General features: G+C 43.7%; 1 protein-coding gene across 1 annotated transcript in view; it reads left to right on the plus strand.

Moving 5' to 3' along the window:
- LOC143923750 (prolyl endopeptidase FAP-like) overlaps positions 1 to 15917 on the plus strand; it is a 166299-nt gene that overhangs the window by 102303 nt on the left and 48079 nt on the right. Inside the window, exon 20 of the mRNA XM_077447579.1 lies at positions 322 to 516. Within this exon, the coding sequence (XP_077303705.1) occupies positions 322 to 516 (195 nt within the window). The remainder of the gene's footprint in view (positions 1 to 321; positions 517 to 15917) is intronic.

Raw genomic sequence — 15917 nt, forward strand, 5'->3', positions numbered from 1 at the left:
TAGGCAGCTCAAGATGAACAATAAGGCTTCCCTTTTCTAATTCACTAATCTTGGTAATCTCTAGAGAAATTATCATTACTAGCCCATCTGTAATTATATAATTCGGGAACAAGTTTTGCTGAGGCATAAAGTTGAATGAATTCAAAGGTACAGATAATAATAGCAAAGGATGTTGTCAATCATCCTATATTTACTTTCAGTGCAATTCAATCAACAGTATTCATCATGTATATATGGTGCAAAGTGTTGGTTTTACAATTATTTTATATTGTTTTAAACCATATTATGCAAGCTGGAATTCATTTTTAACACATCTTTAAGGTATGGAGGACCCTGCAGCCAGGAAGTAACAGCTGCATTTTCATTTGGCTGGAGGACCTATCTCTCAGGATCCGAGGACATTATTGTTGCATCAGTAGATGGCAGGGGGACAGCATACCAAGGGGATCATTTCATGCATGCCGTATATAAAAGACTGGGAACACTGGAGGTTGAGGATCAGATATTTGCTGTAAGGTGAGTTTATATTTTTATTGTGATAATTTTATACTATCCAGTTTCCAACCCATGTTATCAGAAGTATAATGCCCGGTACACACGATCGGACATTCCGACAACAAAATCCATGGATTTTTTCCGACGAATGTTGGCTCAAACTTGTCTTGCATAAACACGGTCACACAAATTTGGTTGGAAATTCCAAACGTCAAGAACGCGGTAACCTACAACACGTATGACGAGCCGAGAAAAATTAAGTTCAATAGCCAGCTCTTCTGCTTGATTCTGAGCATGCATGGTACTTTGTGGGTCGGAATTGAGTACAGACGATCGGCATTTCCGACAACGGATTTTGTTGTCGGAAGATTTGAGATCCAGTTCTCAAATTTCGTGTGAAGGAAATTCCTATGGAAAATGTGTGATGGAGCCTACACACGGTCGGAATTTCCAACTACAAGGTCCCATCAAACGTTTTCCGTAGGAAAATCCTATCGTGTGTACAGGGCATAATTGTGTAGAGATGAGCAAAATCAAGAGACATTTTGCCTCTCACCATTTTGACATGGTTGATGGGAAAGGTGGAGCAATGTGTTTTTTCAAGGGTAGAATAGACCTAAAATGGCTATTCTGGGTCAGTTCTTCTGCTTCTGTGCCAGAAAATAGGCCCTTATTAACCACATTTTTTTTGCATTTCACAACTGTTTCTGCAGAATCTGATAATTTCACACCGTGATCCAGAATGATATTATTTCTATATTAAAATAACCTTTATTACCTTACTGGGCATTAAATGTTAAAACTACGGTAATTAAAGTGGTGTTAAACCCAGAAGCAAACATTTATCATAGTATTATGATATTTTCGCCTAGTTATTTGGCCAGTAAGGGCCGGTTCACACAGCGAGGCGATGCGAGGCGACACGGCTCGCCTCGCCTCGCTCCCGCAAGTCGCCCCCGTTCTGTACAATGGAACCGTTCTGAGAGGAGCGACTCGAGTCGCTCCGACTCAGAAAAAAGGTTCCTGTACTACTTCTGGGCGACTTCGGGGGCGACTTGCGTTGACTTCTATACAGAAGTCCTCTGCAAGTCGCCGCTGAGGTCCCCGCAGGTCGCGGCGAGGCAAGTCGGAGACGCCTCGCCGCGCCTCGCTGTGTGAACCGGCCCTAAGTCTGTTGTTTTTCAAATGTATCAGTTAAAAGTGTTGAGACAAGCCACTTACCATTGACAAGGTTGCATACAATGATCAGCTTTTATTTATTCATGTTGAACCTTTATCACAAAAGAAAGAAAAAAACTGTTGCTGTACTGTACTGCTTGTGAAAAAAACACAAAGCACTCGAATAAATTAAAAATATCCACAATGCATCGATTATAATATATGAAATCCACTAGTGATTCAAACTGCAGTGTGTAACTGCTATTTTGTAACTGCAGAGCAAGCTGTAGTGTCCACAGTGGAATTGCTACCATAACTGCATATTTAGTTCTGTGTATGGTAAGCCCCTGGGCACCACAGGGATATCAGTTTTTAAGGTGCAGACAGCCACCTGCACCACAACAACCAATGATGCTGTGTGTCCCAGCTGCTTGTGTCCGGTATCCAAAAACCCTGTACAGCCTGGCTGCCAGCATTCTAATAACCAAAGACGTAATGGTAAAAATTATCTCCCCAGGCGGCACCAGCCCCTGGCACAGCCCTGCACAGTTATGTGCTGATTTTATACACCTGTTAACGGTAACATAAAATATGGTCATTTGGACGGTTGTCTACATACTTTTAAGCTGGCCATAAATTATACAATTTTCTTATTCAATTTAGATTTAGATTTACCTTCAATTATGTAGTGCAAGGGCCTGCCTGAGTGCATACAAATTGAAAGTGTTTAGGTTTGACCTCATATTAGATGGTTTTGGTAAATCTAAAGGAAAATTGTACAATGTATGGCTACCCCTGAAAAACATCCCCACACCATAATCCCCCCTCCAAATGATTTGGACGAGTGCACAAAGCAAGGTCCATAAAGACATGGATGGATGAATTTGGGGTGGAGGAAATTGACTCGCCTGCACAGTGTCCTCACCTCAACCCGATAGAACAACTTTGGGATGAATTAGAACAGAGACTGCGAGACAGGCCTTCCGGTCCAACATAAGTGCCTGACCTCACAAATGCGCTTCTGGAAAAATGATCAAACATTCCCATAGACACACTCATAAACCTTATACAGCCTTCCCAGAATGATTATAAAGCTTATAATTAAAGGGGTTGTAAAGGTAAATGTTTTTTCACCTTAATGCATTCTATGCATTAAGGGGAAAAAACATCTGACAGTGCCTGTGCCCCCAGCCCCCCCCCCCCGTTTTACTTACCTCACCCCTCGAAAGTCCCACGCTCGTCCCCCGACGTCCTTTCCACCGTTCAGCCTGGCCGCTGATTGGCTGGAGTGGATGGATGGAAAGCAGCGCAGCCACTTGCTCGCACTGCTGTCAATCACATCCACTGACGCGGAGCGCCGGGGGCAGGCCGTGGGATACAGTGAGCGGATATAGCCGCCGGCTGTATCACGGGAGAGCACCCGCAGATGCTTCTCACCATGCGAGGGAGCTCGCATGAACGTGAGAAGCGCCTGCGGGAGGAAGCCAAGACAGCCGCCGAGGGACCCCAGAAGAGCAGGTTCGGGGCCACTCTGTGCAAAACGAGCTGAACAGTGGAGGTAAGTATGACATGTTTGTTATTTTTTTTAAATTCACTTTACAATCCCTTTAAACCTTGTGGACAGCCTTCCCAGAATGAAGTTGAAGCTGTAAAGCCGCGTACACACGGAACGGACTGTCTGGCCAACTTAGTCCGTCAGACAATCCGACGCACAGTCCGTCATACTTTCGAATGAACGGACTTGCCCACACACGGCACTTTTTGAGCGGACTAATACGGCGTACTAAGTCCGCCATACTATCCGCCCTACTTTTGAAATGAACGGACTCGCCCACACACACGGAGGAAAGTCCGCTCATTTCGAGCGCGTCTCCAGGTAGGCGGGGCCCGCGAAGGACACATCGCTGACCCCGCCGCCTGGAATGGACTTAAAGGGGAACCCCAACGCCGAAAAAAATCGGCGTGGGGGTCCCCCCCAAGTCCACAACAGACCCTTGTCCGAGCACGCTACCCGGCCGACAGAAGACCGGGCCACCGCCTGTAAAAGAGCTATAAGAAGGCGCGGTGGCCCGGCAGAAGAACCGAAGAGGGGGACAAGACCCCCGAAGTCGGGAGAAGAGGCCGGCGGCGAGGAAGAAAGCCGGACTCCTCCGCTAGCAAAAGAGCTACAAGAAGATAGCGGAGGAGTCCGGCGAGAAGACCCCCGAAGACGGAAGACCCCCGGAGCTGTGCAATAAAGTATTTTATCTCGTGTGTTGTGTTTTTTTTGGTACTTTTATTTTACAGGTCAAGGGGTAGGGGTACATTGTACCCCATACTCATTCACATAGGGTGGGGGGCCGGTATACGGGGGCCCCCTTATTAAAGGGGGCTCCCGGATTCCGATAAGCCCCCCGCCCGCAGACCCCGACAACCAACGGCCAGGGTTGTCGGGAAGAGGCCCTTGTCCTCATCAACATGGGGACAAGGTGCTTTGGGGTGGGGGGGCCGCGCGGACCCCCCTTCCCCAAGGCACCCCCCCATGTTGAGGGCACGCGGCCTGGTACGGCTCAGGAGGGGGGGCGCTCACTCGCCCCCCTTTCCTGGCCGGCCGGGTAGCGTGCTCGGACAAGGATCTGTTGTGGACTTGGGGGGGACCCCCACGCCGATTTTTTTCGGTGTTGGGGTTCCCCTTTAAGTCCATACCAGGCGGCGGACGTCTCCTTCGCGGGCCCCGCCTACCTGGATACCCGCTCGAAATAGCAGACTTTTCTCCGGGCGGGAAAAGTCCGCTCATTTCAAAAGTATGGCGGACTGGCACACACACGGGCGGATTGTCCGCCCAAATGCGAGTCCGACGGACAGTATTACGGAAATTCCGAAATACTTAGTCCGCCAGACTGCACGCTGAAAAAGTCCGCTGAAGCCCACACACGAGCGGACTGTCCGCTGAAATGTGTTTCGGCGGACTAAGTAGGCCAGACAGTCCGCCCGTGTGTACGCGGCTTTATAGTTGCAAAGGTTGGGCCAACTCAATATTGAACCCTATGGACTAACACTGGGATGCCATTAAAGTTCATGTGCGTGTAAATTCAGGCGTCCCAATACTAGAGGTAATGACTAAGTGCCAACATTTGTGCAAAACGCGTCTACTTCTTTGTTTCCTGCTCCATCTGTCAACCACTTGTTATATGAAGCTTCAATAAAAAGATTTTTGGAACTGCAGCTGTCCAGAATAATTTCCTTATGTTTTACATCATGCAAACTTCACTAGCACCTGACTAGCGTGTGTGGGGATTAACCAAAGACTCACTCACCTGGAGTGACCTTTTTTTTGTTTCATTGCAGGTGTCCCAGTACTTTTGGCAATATAGTGTGTGTGGAAGCCACATGAAACTATGTGCCTAATCAAATGTGATCCTACTCTAATGTGTTTAGATATCAATAATGAATGTGTGCTTTAGTGGTAAAAGTTATTTGGAGGTTTTCCAGAACTTTAAAGGCAAAGCACCCTATAAGAGGACTGGACTTACTGTTAGCAGTAGGCCCCATCATAGATGTACACCAAGCACCCGGTCCCAAGCTGCAACTCTTTCTCTATAGTTTTTTTTTCTACTGACACTAGAATGGTGGAGTTGTGGGGCACTGAGTGGTAACATTTGAGACTGGCAGTGTTCCTTTTACTAATATGTACTGTGTGTGTGTGTGTGTGTGTGTGTGTGTGTGTGTGTGTGTGTGTGTGTGTGTGTGTGTGTGTGTGTGTGTATATATATATATATATATATATATATATATATATATATATATATATATATACACACTGAGCAAAATTATAAACATGCTGTCTAATCAGCATCTTGATATACCACACCTGATGTGGATGGAATATCTCGTCAAAGGAGAAGAGCTCACTAACACAGATTTAGACAGATTTGTGAATAATAATTGAGAGAAATAGGCCTTCTGTGTACATCTTTCAGTTCAGCTCATGATAAATGGGGGCAAACACAAAAGTGTTGCATTTATAATTTTCTCAGTGTGTGTACAATATATATATATATATATATATGTATGTATGTATGTATGTATGTATGTATGTGTGTGTGTGTGTGTATGTGTGTGTATATATATATATATATATATGTGTGTGTGGCAAAGTGTCATTTCTTTAATGTTGTCACATAAAAAGATATAATTAAATATTTACAAAAACATGAGGGGTTCACTTCTTGTGAGATACTGTGTATGTGTATGTATATCTGTATATGTGTATATATATATGTAGCGCCGGCTCCTGAAGAGCATGCACTGGTGCACATGTGTTTTTCTCTATTTAAAATTCCTAAAACTACAGTTGGGTTTTAGGGTCAATTATACAAAATTATGGTTTCAGTACCAGTCTAGCTGGAATTGCACTGGGTTCTGCTTGGCCACAGGTGGCGCTGTTACTACTGGCAAGTGTGAGAACACAGTTTAGCTAGGCGCATTGAGGGCCATTCTTTCTTGGAACCAGCCCAGTGGGAGTGTCATCTTGTTGTGCATTCTGGGAGAGGGTATTTAAGGTACTCAGATCACGTGCTTCTGGGTTCTGGTCCAGAAGATCTTTTCATCTGTTTGGTCCTGGGCCTCCTGACCAGCCCCCATGGCCCTCATGGCCTGGGGTGCGGATCCATCCAGTTCCGAGTCTGGCTAGCCCGAGGCAAAGTAACTGGAAGGAGGATTCAAAGGTGGTCCGGTGCCATCTCATCTGTGGAGAGGCCCAGCAACTGGAGAAGCAACCAGGGGAGGACTCTTCTGGAAAAGGCCACACTGAAGGCTGGCTTCTCAGAAAGAGCCTGGTAGCTCAGTTGAAAGACACCAAGCAAATCTACACTCATACGGTATCGCCGGACCGGCCGCGAGATACTGGTACCGTATGATAGCACCCTAAATTTATCTACATCCTTCAGTTACATCCAAGTTTGTGGCAGAGACTTTGTTCAAGTGTTCTATATGCAAGTCTGTGGCAGAGGCTTTGCTTTATTCAAACACTCTATCGGCTGCTAGGTCTAGTGAGAGGAGGTCTATCCGGTAGCTGTGAGAATCCAGTTGTGAGCAGTAATTCTCTGGATTTCTATAGTGAGAGACTTCCTATCTTTTGCAGTTCCAAGAGTACCTTAACTTCCTACCTAACCCTCTACCCTTCATTGAGAGACTGTTCTGTCTACTTGTCAAATAAATATCCTAAAAGTGGATTCAGTGTCAGTCTCTGCAGTTCTTTGGGCCATCTACTTCGGGAAATCCCTAGACGTACACAAGGTCAGGAAGGTAACAGTAAGCCCAACAAAACCAGCCGGTCCTTCGGGGGTCAGTGCTACATAATGTATGTGCTAAAATAAAAAAAACTGTTATAGAGAATAATACCGTTTTTTATTTTAAGGATCGTATTAAAGGTAATATCTGCAAGAGAATAAAAACACTTGCTAATCATTCTGGCTGTCCGGTATGGATTAAAAGTAGGTTCTTGAAGAATCTCAAATATTCTGGGCTGCCAAACTTCATTATCCTGGATTTAGGCTGAGGTTTCCTGATTTATATCAGATAGCAGCTGAGCTGGGAAAGGGACATTGGAGAAGGTGGGAAAGATTATGGAGTATATCCCAGGATTTAGACATATTTCCGAACTTTATACCACTTTACTCCAACGGGGCCCTTTCTGTGATATACTGTTTTAATTAATGGAATGTAAAATCATTTTCATAGGCTTAATAGGTTATAAAGCCAAGCAGCTGGCAATGAAATTAGAAATGTAATAATATTTCTATGAACAAAGGCAGTGTTTAAGGAAGTGTGGCATCTACACTGGTGGTACACATAAGGAAGTGATGTACGCAGCAGGGCTCTGTTACATGCAGGGCAATCTCAGGGCAATTTCCATGAAATTTCAACCAGCTTTTCATTGAAAAAATTCAGAAATAGTTGAATGCAACCTACTGCCAATAGTATCTATTTACATAGTAAAATGATCTAAAGAGTAAGCTGTAGAATGCCTTGACCTGTTACAATGTTTTTACGTTTTAAAAACTGAATGCAAGTGCAAAAAATTGCCTGCAAGTTGCTGTGTGTATGGCAAAAATGATGGGAGAATATTTTCTTTCAATTGGCGGGGCTAAGCCGCTCTCTGTATGTCTATGGACACACAGAGTCAGCTCGGGAGTGTGCATGCGTGAGTGCCACCATAACAAGCGGCTTGCTATGGGGGCACTCAGCAGGAGGGCACTAAGCAGGTAAGTATAATATGTTTGGTATTTAAAAAAAATAAAAAATGTTCCTTTGGAATCACTTTAACCACCTCAGTACAGGGCACTTTCACCCCCTTCCTGCCCAGGCTGTATTGAGTATTATTGTCAGGTAGTACCTGTGTATTGTGAGTACCTGAGTGTTGTCTGAGTAGTGTGTGTGGATCGTTAGTACTTGTGTATTGTGTGTGCATGTGGTCTGCGAGTGCACATGGGTCTGCAAGTGCACACTGGTTTGTGAGTGCACGTGGGTCTGCAAGTGCACGTGCCTATGCGAGTACCTGTGTATTGTCTTGTTGAATATTAGTACTAGGAAGCTAGTTGTTAGGTAATTTGGACATGGTATAATCCCCAATCCTCATTAAATTAGTAGGTATGATGCCCGGCGGGTGTGGAGATGCAACTCGGTGTACGTTTTACGGCATGTATGCATTCCTTGATCATCTGATCAAGAGTGAAAACTGCTGTGCAAAATTTAAGCACATTGTTTCCCTCAAAGCCCAGGTTATGAATCTGGGATAGCAACTGTCAGCACCGAGAACACCCTCAATACTAAAGGAGAGCCATAAACATACCCGGCAGGTGCAGACAGGGGCCAGCACAGAGGTGGGTGGAGACAAAGAGGTACAGGCACTAGAAAAGAGTAGATGGGTGACAGTCGGGAAGGGTAGAGGGGGAAGTGCCAGGGAGGCCAGTCCAGGACTGGAACATCCCAATAAGTATGCTCAATTGAGTAATATTGGTAAAACCAGTCACAGACCAGCGCTGCTGGAGATGAGGGGAAGAACTCCTCCAGTGAGAGTAGGGGCGAAGCAAAGGGAAAGAAAAGACAGATTCTGGTGGTAGGAGATTCAATTCTTAGAAAGACAGACAGGGCAATCTGTAACAAAAACCTGAAGCTCTGAACTGTATGTTGGTTCGGCGCATCATGGATCTGGTGAACAGGTTACTGGGAGGGGCCGGGGAAGTCCCGCTGTCATGGTGCACGTTGGCACCAATGAAAAGTCAGAGGCAGATGGAGTGTCCTAAAGAACAATTTTATGGACTTGGGAGCTAAATTAAGGAAAGGGACCTCCAAGGAAGTATTCTCAGGAGCCACACCAGAAAGGCAGGGGGAGATTAGGGAAGTAAACAAATGGCTGAGGAGCTGGTGTAGTAAGAAGGGGTTTGGGTTCCGAGGACTGGGCCGACTTCTCAGTCGGTCACTAGTACTATAGAAGGGACAGACTGCACCTAAATGAGGCGGGTGTAGATCAGCTGGCAGTAAAGATAGCCAAAAAGTTAGAGGGGTTCTTAAAGGGGGTTTTAAACTAGGCGATGGGGGGGGGGGGGGCAGAGGTAGAAATAGTCAGTGCCGAACATATTCAAGAGGGTAGGATTGGGGGCATTAGTGGTAGGTTGATTAAAGCACATAAACCCAAGGTAAGTATTGTAACAAGTCCTAGTTGCAATCTCGGAACACCCAATAAGAAGATAGTATGCGACTGGTCTAAACTATGTCGCATTTTCACCAAAGCCAGGAGCCTGGCCGACAACATGGGTGAACTAGACATACTGTTGTACGAGGAGGATTTGGATTTTGTGGGAATTACAGAGACCTGGTTCAACAGCTTTCATGATTGGCTGGCAACCATTCAAGGGTTCACCCTTTATTGCAGGGATAGAGAGGGTAAAAAAGGGGGAGGGGTATGCCTATATATCAAGAATAATGTACAAGTGAATGTGAGAGATGGTGGTGATAAATGGGGAGTACTCAGTGTGGTCCCCCAGAATTCTGTGCTGGGAGCAATCCTATTTAATTTGTTCATAAACAACCTGGAAGATTGGGTAAACAGTTCAATCTCTGTATTTGTGGACAATACTAAGCTAAGCAGGGCAATAACTTCTCCGCAGGATGTGGAAACCTTGCAAAACGATCTGAACAAATTAATGGGGTGGGCAACTACATGGCAAATGAGGTTTAATGTAGAAACATGTAAAATAATGCATTTGGGTGGCAAAAATATGAATGCAATCTATACACTGGTGGGAGAACCTCCAGGGGGAACTAGGATGGAAAAGGATCTGAGGGTCCTAGTAGATGATAGGCTCAGCAATGGCATGCAATGCCAAGCCTCTGTTAACAAAGCAAACAGAATATTGGCATGCATTAAAAAGGGGATCAACTCCAGAGATAAAATGATAACTCCCCCGCTCTACCTAGACTCTAGCCCGGCCACACCTAGCGTATGCTGTCCATTTCTGGAGACCAGTCCTCAGGAAATGGAGCGAGTAAAAAGAAGGGCAACAAAGCTAATAAAGGGTCTGGAGGATATTAATTATGAGGAAAGGTTTCGAGTACTGAACTTATACTCTCTGGAGAAGAGACACTTGAAAGGGGGTATGATTTCAATTTACAAATACCGTACTGGTGACCCCACAATAGGGAAAATTAGAAGAAAAGAGGTTCAACCTTAAACTACGTAGAGGGTTCTTTACTGTAAGAGTGGCAAGGATGTGGAGTTCCCTTCCACAGGCGGTGGTATCAGCAGGGAGCACCAATCGTTTCAAAAAACGATTAGATAAGCACCTGAACGTCCACAACATACAGGGATATACAATATAATACTGACACACACATAGGTTGGACTTGATGGACTTTTGTTTTGTTTTCTCTCTTTTTGATAAATTTTATTGATTACCTCCTCCATTGCACCTACCAAACCCTGAGATCTTTAACTCAGGATAGACAGTGTGTACATGTACTCCTAGAAGCTGAAGCTCAAAAAATGCTAATAGCCTAAAATAGTGAGCATGGACTCATAGGATAACACTATTTAGCTTCTTATGCCGAGTACACATGATCGGAATTCTCGTTGGAAAAAGCTTTGATGGTTTTCACAACGGAATTCCGACGGAATTTGGCTCAAGCTGTCTTGCCTACACACGGTCACACCAAATTCTGATCATTTATAACGCGGTGACGTACAACACATACGACGCGACTAGAAATAGGACGTTCAATAGCCAGTAGCCATTAGCTTCCGTCTCGTAGTTGAATCTGAGCATGCGTGATTTTTGGCGTGTCGGAATTGCATACGCACGATCGGAATTAATGATAGAAAGTTTTTCCGTCTGGAAAATTGAGAACATGCTATCAATTTTTGTCTGGCGGGAATTCGGACAGCTAAATTCCGATGGAGCATACACAGGGTCGCATTTTCTGATGAAAAGCTTTCATCGGTCTTTTTCTGGCTGGAATTTTGATCATGTGTACACGGCATAAGAGCAGAAAAAATGCCAATACCAGCTTGTAGGAGCTTAACAAAACACTAGTGTGCATGGAGCCTAATGCCGCGTACACACGACTGGACTTTTTGACAGCAAAGGTCGATCGTGTGTGGGCTCTATCGGACCTTTGCTTGCCAAAAATCCGGCGGACTTTAGAAATAGAACATGTTTTACATTTTTCCACCAAAACCGAGAAATCCGTTGGGGTGTATGCTAGTCCGACGGACAAAAACCAACGTTAGGGCAGCTATTGGCTACTGGCTATGAACTTCCTTATTCTAGTCCGGTCGTACGTCATCATGTTCGAATCCGTCGGACTTTGGTATGATTGTGTGTGGCCAAGTCCGTTAATTCGGAAAGTCCGTCTGAACTCTGCCGAAAGTCCGTCGGAAAGACCGTCGGACCTAGTCCCTCGAAAAGTCCGGTCATGTGTACGCGGCATAAGGCTTCATGTAAACAAGATGTTTTTACAACCTCTCCTGAATGATTTAACTTGACAGATGATAACTGACATTTAAAACGTCTGTTTTGCCATGTTTACATACTGCGTTTAGCAGCATTTTGCTGCATTTTTCTGCATTTACGTTTAGAAGGTTACAGCGTTTACACGCGTTTACCATCTGTTACAGGCATTTGGTGTTTCAAATGCCTCTGAGACCTCATGCACACTGGACGTTTTTGGATGTTTTTACAGCAGCTGTTTTTGGCTTCAGACTTTTTTTCTACAGTCAATAAACCCCCCAGCATGTTATCCTATGTATCCATGCACACATAAGCTGTTTTTGGCTGGGGCGTTTTTTGGCTCAAAAAAAACAAAAACGAGTGGGTTCTGAGAGGATTTCTTCAGCTGTTTACGCCGTAATAAATGCAGATAAATGCTCAAAACCACGTCTCGCCAGCGTTCTTTAATGTTTTTGATCCATTGAAAAAAAAAACAGTAAAAAAATTCTAAAAACCCGCTAATGAACAAACGCTATTGCAAAAACATGAAAAAAACGTTGAAAAACTCACTGCAAAGCTACTGGCATTTTTTATAACATTATTTTAATGTCCAGTGTGCATGAGGCCTGAACATCTGTCCTGAACGCATTTTTTTGCGTTCCAAAAATTGCTTCTAAACTCAACTGCCTAGGAACGACTATAAATGATCCTGTGTAGATGGACAGATAAGATAACATAGAGGAGAGTTCAGGGGCAGCTGAAAAATGCCCAACTGCTCCTAAACGTCTGTTTACCAGCAGCAGCCTTAAAATAAAAATTCTGAACAAGGGACAGCACTATAAAGTCAAAGCAAAGTGTTCCTTGTGCTGCTGGCTGCAGTTTTAACTGAAAGCCAAAGCCCTCAGATCACCCCCTATCCATGCAGCCGTAATCTTCCTGTGCTGCGGAAGTTAACAAGGACCTGTCATAGACACTTGTCAAGAGTGCTGACTATGCTTGCTCTTTTTGTCCCCTCCTTTATTCATAAGAGCTGTGCAATAGTTTCTATTAATTAAATACAATCTATGAATGGAGGGGTGGATCTTTCATTCATCCTCCCACCTTTGCTTCAAAGATTGCTTTTCATTTTATGCTGAAAAGACAAGATTCTGGGTAGAACTTGAAATATCTCCGGCGGATACTGACTTATCAGTAGCGCCATGGATACCACAATCTTTGGCAGGGCTGGCAGCTACAATATCTCCCCTGACTAAATCAACCCTGGCAATATGGGACTCCCTACATACTCGGTATGGCTGGAAATATAAATCCCCACTAATGCCTTTGCTGAAACATGTATATTTCATGCCAGTACTTTGAATCATGGTTCCCAGAGGTAACACCACTATTACACCAAGCGTTAAAAGACTCAAAAACAAAACCAATTGGTGTAACCATAAGTCCTTATGTTGAGTAGATCACCCAGCATTTATGGACCAATGGAGATACATAAAATTGTCTCAATTTATTCGGAATCTCCTGCAGCCCATTCGTTAAAAGACCTGAATCCTATCGAAGCATTTATGCAATATAGAAATCAAACACAACCTTGTATTTCTCTTTTTTCTCGAATATTTAATACCCTAGAATAGATTAGTGTTTCTCAACTCCAGTCCTCAAGGTAGTTCAAAATGTCATGTTCTCAGGATTTCCCTCAGATGAATTGGCTGCGGTAATTACTAAGGCTGTGAAACTGATCAAATCACCTGTGCAAAATGGAAATCCTGAAAACATGACCTGTTGGGGCGCCTTGAGGACTGGAGTTGAGAAACACTGCCCTAGATACCCAGATTATATAGGTGGGGAAAAGATTTGCAAATTACATTTACAGATAAACAAAAAGATAGGATTATACAATTTTTTTATATGCCCGCCACCTCGAGTAGAATGACGGAGGTAAACTTTAAACTTTTATCTCAATGGCATTATACACCAGTAAAATTACATGTCCGACTCAACCCCTGTGTTGGAGGGAATGTGGAGAGCGAGCTACAAACAGGTACATATGGTGGTTCTGCTCTAAAATCTGCCCGTTTTGGGAAGAAGTAGTGAAGGTGATCTCTCTGATAGTGGGCCGAGTAATTAAACCTGAACCATTAAAATTTTTACTTCATTGTACCAATGAAACAACAGAGAAATACAAGATGTCTATGACCCCATATTTGTTAAATGCTTGTAAATCTTTGATTCCACTATACTGGGGAAAAAGTTGAATACCTACTATCTCATAGTGGCTATGAAGGTTTGACAAGCTCCGTCTAATGCAGTGGTCATCAACCCTGTCCTCAGGGCCCACTAACAGGCCAGGTTTGCAAGATAACTGAAATACATCACAAGTGATATAATTTGCTGCTCAGTGATTGCAGTATTCTAATCTGCATCTCCCCAAGGTAATACATAAAACCTGGCTTGTTAGTGGGCCCTGAGGAGAGGATGACCACTGGTCTAATGGAAGAAATAACCTGTAGAAATCTAAGGAAACTAAACTATACTATAAAAAAAAAAATATATATATATATATATATATATATATATATATATATATATATATATATATATATATAATAATATCAGACCCTGATGGTAAATTAATATTGATTAACCTTATAGTTTTTCTACCTCCATGATAGTTCTATATTTATATTTGTCGCAGGTCGCCCCCAATCGTAAGTATGTTACTATCTAGATCTGGGAACGCCCCTTATTTAAAGTCTACGTGAGGCCTCACTTAATGTATTTCTTCTTTTATCTTCTTTCTTCGCTAGCTTAAATAGTTCCTCAAATAATTGTAATCCAAAGGGGTAAGTAGAGAAAGCTAACTTGGAACACTCCAGGTATAACTCCAGAAACTTGTAATCACACTTAGGTACCAAAGTGAAACGGGCCTCAAGCCTATTAAGTGTCAGTTGCTAAATTACGCTTCCATGGAACAACAGGTCCCAGCAAGGCCTATTAGTAAGTCTAAGTACGTGTAATAGATTAAACAGTGGGCCGCAACCCGCTCACCAATCGGATCAGAGTACTACAACTGCAGCTTGCTTCCACTGACTAGGCCAGATGCTCCGTGTCACTCCACTGACTGGATCCGGCTCTCCGCTGCTCCAACAAGCATCTCCGATCCCCGTCGGTCTAATCACCAGCTCTTGGCTCCATCAAGTCACCCAGCAAACAGTCCGATTTGCACTCCGCGGTGACTATCTACCGATACGTCCGAGAATCTTACACACAGTTCTGCACAGGCAGGCAACGTGGATCCAAGAGACCAAATATGGCCGCAGTCCCTTTTATACCCTACCCAGCATGCACTGCATATCAAAGTGTTCATGGGTAGGTCACACGGACTCCTAGGTAGATGAGGTCAAAAGACCAAAGTAAACAGTCACTTCCTGTTATCTTTCCAACACCATACAAAAGTAAATTAGCTAAAGTCCATTTCCAGTTTTGGTCACTAGATGGCATCCAATACTAGTGAATAGCATTGTCCATAGATTTACATTGTACTTCATATTAATTGCATTAATACACAATAATATCCCGGCTACACTGAAAATAATAATAATAATAAAAAGGTTGCTTTTCATTGATGAAAGCTATAATACAGCTACTATATGTACAAAGGGGGGGGGGGGGCTAAAGAGTTGACATAGTTGGCAGCCTTGATGATTGCCTATGACGGGACTCTCGGTTCTATTAACCCCCACAGCATCAAAAGGTTACAACTGTGGGGTGGGGGAGGGGGGTAGATAGTTAAAAGACTTTAGATTTCAACTAAAATCTCAGCCAGCAGTACAAGGGACACTTTTCATTGAGTACAGTCCCTTGTGTTAATTTTTTTTTGTCACGTTTTGACTACACTTAGACCCCTTTCACACTGCAGGCAATTTTCAGGTGCTACAGCGCTTAATATAGCGTTTGAAAAAAGCGGCTTCATTCACTTCTTAACCCCTTTTCGGTTAAAACCATCCAGCCTGTTGGCCGAATAGCTCCGCTAAAAGGACGGTAAAAATAGCGCCACTTTACCACTGACACCCTAGGCGGCACGGTGTGAAAGGGCTCTTAGGCTTTAAAATATGTTTTATGAAGTCAAAATGTACAAAACGCCATTGTTCAGACTTCTGTACTTATGTGGCTCACTGTGTAGGTAAATGTGTTTTCTATCAGTAAATGTTAGCAGTCACCCAGATACCTAGTATGTTATATATTACCATATCAGAGGTATTAAATAAATCCATGGTTTTCACTTGTGATAATAAAACA

The sequence above is a fragment of the Lithobates pipiens genome, unplaced genomic scaffold, assembly GCF_037356315.1.
Source record: "Lithobates pipiens isolate NorthernLeopardFrog02 unplaced genomic scaffold, aLitPip1_a1.2 Scaffold_22, whole genome shotgun sequence".
In the NCBI taxonomy this organism is placed as follows: Eukaryota; Metazoa; Chordata; class Amphibia; order Anura; family Ranidae; genus Lithobates; species Lithobates pipiens.